This window comes from Thalia democratica, chromosome 6 (genome assembly GCF_965202585.1).
Source record: "Thalia democratica chromosome 6, ktThaDemo2.hap1.1, whole genome shotgun sequence".
NCBI lineage: Eukaryota > Metazoa > Chordata > Thaliacea > Salpida > Salpidae > Thalia > Thalia democratica.
In genome coordinates this window covers 4,302,381-4,311,050 of record NC_139170.1, presented here as the reverse complement: position 1 = coordinate 4,311,050, position 8,670 = coordinate 4,302,381, and the positions used below count along the sequence as shown (strand labels likewise).

At 23.7% G+C, this 8,670-nt stretch overlaps 1 protein-coding gene across 1 annotated transcript; it reads right to left on the bottom strand.

The window, feature by feature from the left end:
* Positions 1 to 222: 222 nt before the first annotated feature.
* LOC145838142 (kelch-like protein 25) lies at positions 223 to 7,442 on the bottom strand. The gene is made up of 3 exons (XM_082945690.1): positions 6,378 to 7,442; positions 884 to 910; positions 223 to 282 (listed from the first exon to the last, which is right to left on the bottom strand). The coding sequence occupies exons 1-3, from the start codon at positions 7,440 to 7,442 to the stop codon at positions 223 to 225; spliced, it is 1,152 nt and encodes a 383-aa protein (XP_082801816.1).
* Positions 7,443 to 8,670: the final 1,228 nt, after the last annotated feature.

The following is an 8,670-nucleotide window of genomic DNA, read 5'->3' as shown; positions in this document are numbered from 1 at the left end:
AACCATTAGGAAACACAGTATTTTTACATCTATAAAATAGAAACTTTTTATAACTAACGAAAACTTTTTACTTCAGGAACATAAAGTTGACAAAAACAAAAGGTTTTTTAATTTTTCTTATATAATTACTTAGTTAAGATAGTATAATTAAAAAGAAAAAAAAATTATATGCTCGTCCATTTAATATAATAATATCACAGCTACTGGTAAACTGCTTAAAAGTTAGAAAACTAATGTAAACTTTATAACTGTACTACGAAGTATTAACTTTATATTACAATACTTATTAAATAGCTTATTGTAAACTTTAGTTTGAAGTAGTAACTAAAAACTGTTTTTTTGTTTTTATAAAGCATTCTTTTTTTAGCAAAAACTTGTTCAACTTTAAGTGTATCTGTTCTCGATTTTTGACCTAAAATAACTTTTATACAATTCTTAAACAAGATATAAAAACATAAACTATTTCGAATTTTAAAAGTAGTAAAGAAGATAAAACTGTATTAAAAAAGTTTTCTTTATAAACTTTTAGTTTGGTTTGTAATTAGATTTTTTTTAGTTTTTTAAATTTTTTTTTAGTTAATTTTTTTTACTATCACTGTTGACCCTTACCCTCGGTCAGTAACTTTTTTGTTTATTTATTAATTTTTTCATTTTTATTTTATTTTATACATTTTTTTATTTACTAATTTAATTCTCTATCTAGTGCAAAAAATAACCCTTAGTACAAAAAAAATTGTCGTGCGAAAAATTCCGTTGTGCAAAATTGTCCCTTCGTGTGAAAATCTCTTTGCGCATATTTGATCTTATCAATGTTCTCAATTAACCATATATTTATAAAAGTACTTGTAAGCTGTTTTTAATTTTAGAATTGAAAAAACAAGACAACTTTACTAATAAGTTTATATTTACATAACAATGTTTACCGATCTTTTTTTGGTGATTAGTAACATGAAATAATAATTTAAGATATTAACTTTTTTACATCAATTATTAATTAAAAACAGAAAAAAAAGTTTAATATTATTTTATTATTAGGAAAAGCTCGAATACATAGAGATAAACATTTTTAAATCGAAAAAGGCCATTAAATATTTATTTAGTTCAAAATTTTAGAACAATTTGAATTGTTGTTCACACAAGGACAACTTATAACGTCATGATATGGTTTGATTATTATACAACACTTGATGGAATCTTGACATAAACTAATATTCTATTATTAATTTTATTTTGGCTAGTTTTAATGTTTTTAAAGTTTTGTGTAAACGTTTGACATATCATGGTCAATATCAAACTTATTGTTTGCCGGTAAAGTAGGTAAATATCACCTTTATTAGTCTTCTATATGATGAATTTTTATTTCGGTAGAAAACGAAGGCTTTAAGACTAAAATAAGCAACAATTTAAATTCAAACAATATAGTCATTTTTATACAAAGTATTTTGTAGATTTACTAGTTTTTAGTAAAATCAATTTATTTTTCATTTACGTATCATGTTTAATAAAAAATCTTTATAGACATATCTTTATGGTTTTTTTCCTCATAAAAGTCTTATGAAAATATTTTGATGTATCTTTTATTTTATAAGCTTTTAAGCATTAAAAACGTTTAGTATTTTACTTTCACTAAAATTAATTCATGGTGCTTGATAAGTATTATTTAAGAAACTTTACTCAACGCAAACTTTTTATAGTGTTACTTAAATTAATGTTGATCAAAATACATAACTAAATGTGTTTAATAAAATGAAGCGATTGCGACAAGTAGACAATTATTAGTTAACAATTAGTTTTATGGCTTACTAAATCTAAAATTACATGTATTAGAGAGTTGTTCAAACTAATTTTTTATTTAATTTCTCATTGCTTACGTAATATTGTAAAAACACTACAAGTAGTTGCAGTAACTTCTACATATTACTACATACATTTGAATAATGAACACATAAAGTTTGCGATCATTTTCAAACAGCTTTCCAGTAGCTGTAATATAATATATTTATTCAGCAGGAAAGCAAGTAGATAGACTCTTTTTAGAAATGTTATTAGTTTTTGTCAATAAACTTGTGAATGTTTAATTACATTTTGTACATAACATTCTTATTAACTAAATTTAACTACTGTTGCTTTTTAAAGGTATTTAATAATTTCTTTTCGTTATTTATATAAGTTAAAAGTATTAAAAACCATTTTTATTCCTAAAACTAAACAAATTAAAAAAATTATAAGTGTTTACGCTCGTTAACCACAAATTTTTTTATTAAATAAACTTAGAGTAACTTCAAGTAAAGTACATGTATCAAAGTTTAAACGTTGTAAAGGATGATAGTTTTTATTTAAATAAGACTTTTCAAATCTTTTTTTAATAAAATTAAAGCAAATACAAAACGAAATCGAAGTTGATTTATTTACGGCATTGCAGCATTTTGAATCAAATAGAAAGTGACAAAAAAACTACTGCCTAAAATCTCTAATAGATTATTTTATTTTCTGCGAATACTTATTATATAGTTTGACCCTAATATGTATCAATTTTCTTAAGTTACAGATAAATGTATCGAGAATTTGGTTTAGTTTTCTACAATAGCCTTAAGCTTTATTATGTATTTCAACAATAAATGTTTTGCTTTTTTAAATTAAGAATTTTATTAATTTTTTGTAAAGTTGATTAGCTTTATAAAAGCTATGGTAAAACGTATACCCTTTAAAACTTTTCTGAGATTTTTAAGATGCTTGTTTTGTTATATAAATTCAGTTTATATTATATATAGACATAAAATTTTTAAACACAGTTTACTTTTAAGTCTACAAAGTAAAATATAGTAACAAAAATTTCAGTTTACGACTTTCTATTATAAGCTAATAAAAACATTACAAATTAATTTTCAATTTATACGGTAAATTAATTAAGCAAGACATAATTTTATTATTTTAGTATTTAAGAAGTTAAAAGTTGTTACGGTAGACAAAACAAAAACCTGTTTTTAAGTTTGAGCTTATAAAATTAAACTTTAGTAAAGCTACGATTAGAAGAATAAAGGCTAAAATAAAAGTTATATTTAGAAAAGATATTTGTTTTAGCAGTAAAAAACAGAAAATGGAATAAATACGTCATTTTAAAACGTAACGACAGGTAGTTGCTAATATTAGTATAAGTATACGTTTGTTTCATTGATGAGTTAATGGAATTTTGAAATAGAGTTAGCTTTAAAATCAACATTTTGATTATATTTAGGAAGATATATTTGTTCATGTAAACTATTTACTAAAAAAACAAACTCCTTATATAATTGATTTAAAAGAGAAAGAAAGAATGCAGCTTCTTAGAAACTGTTTAAATATGACAGTAAATCCTTTTCGTACTTAATAATAAAAACTAATTTATAAATTATTTCCTGCATCTACATATTGTGTTTTAATAATTATTGTATCACAAAATAGATATCATTTTTCAAAAAATAATAAATAAAAAAGTGTAATACTACTACTACAATAAATTTTATATCTTTTTAAAAAATTTTATTTTCGGATAAATTCAACTATTTTTATCTAAAAAGTAACAAACATTTCCCTTTTAAAAAATATTAAACTTACAGCTTAAAATAAAAAACAAATAGAACATAACTTGTTTAATTATAACCAAAACTTTAATTTTTAAAGGATATTCAAATTTTACAAATATTCAAAACTTGCAATTGTTGTCTTTAAAAAAACAAAACCATATTAAAATTTATTTTTAAATATACTTAATAGTAAAGTGTGAAAATCATTATTGCTACTACGTTCAAAGAACATTTGTTACTCAACTGTTGTATCATTAAATTAAGTTTACAGAAGTTCTACTAAAGTATTTGGTCGCACTAAATTCAAAATCGAACAATTCAGATTCAGAAAACTCAAGTCCTTAAAAAAAATTAATAAATAGTTTCTAAAAAAGTAACTTATATTTTTAAAATTAAAAAAACACACGTTTGTAGGACTTGTTTATATCTATAAGTCTCTTTTTAGCGCAAAATGTTTAATTTATTGTCTAAAAATCACTTAAGCTTAATATACTTTAAAACTTTGTTTAGCCATATATCGAAAAATACTTAAAACTTTGCAAAAAAAAAAAATAGTTATAGACACTAATAAAACCTACACAAAGTTTATATATATATATATTAATTTTTGAGTTGTGGCCCTTAAATTGTTTTTTAACAATTTGATTTGTCAGTGAGTGGTTAAAACTATTTGAACAAAATTACACTTCTTTAGTAGGTTTAAGTTTTTAATAGTGAGAAACATTACTAAAACAAAATATCAAGTTTGAAATATAATTTAATTTCAGTTCATGAAACGTACTACTTTGCATAATTAAAGAAGGTGTATGTATGAGAAACTTCATTGTTTATAATTTGTTGTACAGCCTATTAACATTTATCTTGAAAACTGTTAGAGAATATGTTATTAGACAGCTTTATTTATGGTTTAAAATATTTGTGACACAACAAACATTATTTACTAACTAACTGCATTTAATGTTAAAACTATCATAACTTTATCCATTACTTTAAATACGAAATTTGTGTTACTATCTGGTATCACCACTACTCATATTGAAAATTAAGCGGTTTTAAACTAAAAGTTTAAAATTAAGTTTTAACATTCAATTACCAAACACAAATATTTTTTGATGCGATTACATATTGTTAACATTTAAAAGATTTTTTTGTAAAAGTTGAAATACAAAATTAGCACTAAAAGATTGATTAAAAACATTGACATACTATAACAATTTTAGAAACTAGTATATCATTTTACTATCACTAATAAGTTCTGTTGATGTCTAATGCCTTAAAATAAATAGTAGACATTTAGGATACTTTATATAATTGTTTATAAACCATGCTTTATTACTCTTGATTAAAATGAAAGTTATTTATTTTTAAATTGTACAATAATCGTCTTTTATTGTACCAACATATGTTTCTGTGTGTTAACGAATCAACACACTTCAACTGGGTTCTGTAAAAAACAATTACTGTTATGAAAGAATAAAGCATAGAAAAGAGTAGGTGTATACATGTTTTCATTAAAATGTTCTTGAGCGAGCCTTCGAATTTAATGAGTTCTTTAATACTAAAATACATTTCCCACTACTTCACGGCAAGTACCTGGAGAATATCTTAATGATGTTTGTTGATACGAAGATTAGAAGCAACATTTTAGAACTCATTAAATTCGAAGGCTCGCTCAAGAACATTTTAATGAAAACATGTATACACGTACTTTATTCTATGCTTCTATTCTTTCATAACAGTAGTTATTTTTTTGCAAAACCCAGATGAAGTGTGTTGATTAGTTTTCGCACAGAAACATATGTTGGTACAATTAAGGAAGATTACTGTACAATTTGTTTTTATTTATACTTGATATATAATTTTAGTTCACCTGAAAAATTATTTTAAACTTCTTCCCTCAAATGCAAAACCGGAATGATATTTATTTACTTTCAACGTAAATTGAAATAAATTTGGCATGGCAAGATATCATTAACTGTTCAAAGTAGTGTCTAAGTTTAAAAATTTCTAAATCAGACTGTTTTCAATACTCATTTTAATAGATCAAGGTGACAAACGTTTAGCAAATTTAGAATTATTTACAATTAATGTTTGCCATTTTGTTTGTTTGTTTTTTAATTATTTTAGCAAGTCATAGTTTATTGCTTGCTAGTTTGAGTAACTTTATCACATAATAAACTAAATACCAAAAGAATGTCCACCATAATTTAAATTTTTACTACTACAACTAAAATTACAATTTTAAAAATACTTTAAGTTATAAAAACAAACTTATGATATTTTGCGAAAATAACTTTATTTGTTAATACAAATAAAAACAAAAAATAGGCACTTTTATATTGTTTAAAGAAAATCCAAAAATTTTTTACTAAACATAGTTCTTAAATTAGGTATTTTATAAAAACTTATAGAAAAAACTTTCCGCCTTTGGTAATAATAAAGTTATTACTTATAAAAAAAATTCCACACGTAAAATGAAAAAGGAAAACTTAATATTTTTAAATTTTTTGAGTTCATATACTATTTTTTTTATACCGTTATAAAAAACTTTTGGCAATTTATGATATTAGGCTAAAACAATAGTAATAAATAATTAGGCTAAAGCTATAAACATTAAAAATAATGAAATTATTATACAAGATGTACACTTTACTTTTAGAAATTATTTTTTTCTGCAACTTTTTAAAACTGGGGTACTTTAACACAAGAAAAACCATAAATGTTTTTCATAAAACTACATGATTTTTCTGACCATTCATCTTTTTCAACGTCATATAGTAAAACACATTTTTTACTTGCTCTTTGTTTAAAAACAAAAAGTTTGTTTTCTATCGACAGAACTTCATCTGGAACCCTAAAATATCCGCAAACGGATTCTTTTACAAGTTTTAATAAATTGAAATTACCACAAGTTGTATCATAAACTTCACAAGTTATTTTGGTTCCCCCAACAATAAAAAGTTTGTTTTTAATAGCAACTGATTTGTGGAGAAATCTTGTTTGAACCATGTTAGGCATGTTTGTCCATGTATCAGCTATATGATCATAAGCTTCTACACTGTTTAGTGTAAGACTGTTATATCCACCAGAAACGACAATCTTTCCTTCGAATGCAGCACATGACGCTCCATACCTAGCTTGGTTCATATCAGCTATACTTTTCCAATTGTTATCTTTAGTACAAAACTTAATACACGAATTAGTTTCTTCTCCATCACCTATGCTCCCTCCTAAAGCATAGACGTTATTCATAAAAGAACACGCACAAAAATCAATACGTTTATCAGGCATTGAACCTATAACTTGCCAAGTGTTATTAGTACTCGAGTACTTTTCAATAGATGTTATGCAATTTCTATTATAGTTTAGGCCACCAAAAACATAAATACTCTCTTTTAAACAAAGTACTTTAGGTACTTTTCTTCTTGTTACCATTGATGGCAAAGTTTTAAGATTTTCAAAGTTGTTTGCATTTACACTATATGCCTTTTTAGCAACTTTATAATTACGATAATTTACACCTCCACAAAAAATAATGTTAAACTTCTTTTGGTTACAGTACCTACTGGTAATCTTAGACTTGTTTAAGTTGAGCTCTTCTACTTTTTCTGTTATCAATTTGTTCAAGTTAAGGTGATCATCAATTAAAGACGAAGTTTTTCTCAAAATGTAGTCCACTGCAGGAGCTGATAGCAATGATAGACGAACTTTATAGAGAAGATCTTTCGCATATCTACTTCGGTCTTTATCATGGCACAACCACAAAGCTATTGCGTCATATACTTCTATTTCTGAATCTATGTTTAGTTCACTACTCGATAAAATGTTTAAAACATATTTAAAATCCAACTCAATAAACGAAGTAAAATCGATAAACATTGGAAAACAACGTTCAATAAATTCCAAAAGTTTTTTTTACCCAATTGACCAATTAAACAGTTGTGATAAATAATAAAGAACTGCAACATTTTTATATTAAGTTTATTTTCAACTAATTCGTAATTTTTTCCTCCTTCGTCTACAACCAACATAACTTTATCATCCTTCAAAGATTGTAACAGTCTTCTGATGACTGATTTTATATTCCCTAGAGTTTTATTTTTAAGAGTTAATCAAAATAATCTTACAACTATGCTTTAGATTTTATACATTTTTAAGTTGACTTTTTACTTCATAAAAATTTCATTATAATATTTAGTATAGATTTACACGGATTCTTTAAATGTAATTTTGTTTAATTTTGATAGACAACTTCATTTGTTACCAACTAGATAAGTTTCTTTATACTCAATAAACTAAAGTGCCGTAAAAAATGAAACATAATATTAAAATAAGTATAATTAATAAAGAGTAAATTACATTTTCAATAAACAAAAAAAACTTTTAGCTAATTCATTATTAAGTATAAGAAAGTGTATAGTTTTTTTTTCACATTTAACTAACAGTAGTTAATTTTAAATGAATATAAAATTTCTATTATTTGTAACATTTATTTATTTATATATCTATATATGTTAAAGAATTAAGATCTTTAATGTAGCTTATAATCGGTTTCTATTGTAAACAAACCATTTAAAAAGTACAAAAAACATTAATTCGGCTTTAAATGTTTTTTTACTATAATTAAAAATATAACTTTAATGTTTCGTATATTTTGCTAAAAATTGGTTTAATGAAAACCAATTGGTTTTAGAAAAATTTACTTACAGTCTTATATTAGTTCTTTTCAAGTTATTTGTTATGTTTTTAATAGTAAAGCTATATTTTATTTTATTTTAAGACCGCATATTTGGTATGTATACTTAAAATCAGTTTGATTTGCATTTTTGCTAAGTCAAAAACTTTTTTTGAAAGATTTTAATATTATAATTTTACTTATACCCGTATCCATAACCCACCTACCAAAAGATACTAAAAGTTAATTAAAGATTTAGTTTATATATACAAATAATATATGAAAAGTATTTATAACAAGAAAAAAACAGTTTTTGCTGATCCAGCAATTTAGCAAATCAGACTGACCTTTCATGTATACTAGCCCTGCTAAGTCTAATTAATCTTATATAAAAATTTTAAACAACCTACCTATTTTCGATGATATTCGCAA

Excerpts from the sequence above, each read along its gene's own strand:
- LOC145838142 (XM_082945690.1), bottom strand. The coding sequence starts at position 7,442 with ATGTTTATCGATTTTACTTCGTTTATTGAGTTGGATTTTAAATATGTT. Across the intron at positions 911-6,377 it reads CGATAGAAAACAAACTTTTT|TGTAAATATAAACTTATTAG; the intron begins GTTTTTAAACAA and ends TAAACATTGTTA. Across the intron at positions 283-883 it reads ATAAACTTATTAGTAAAGTT|TATTGTAATATAAAGTTAAT; the intron begins GTCTTGTTTTTT and ends CTATTTAATAAG.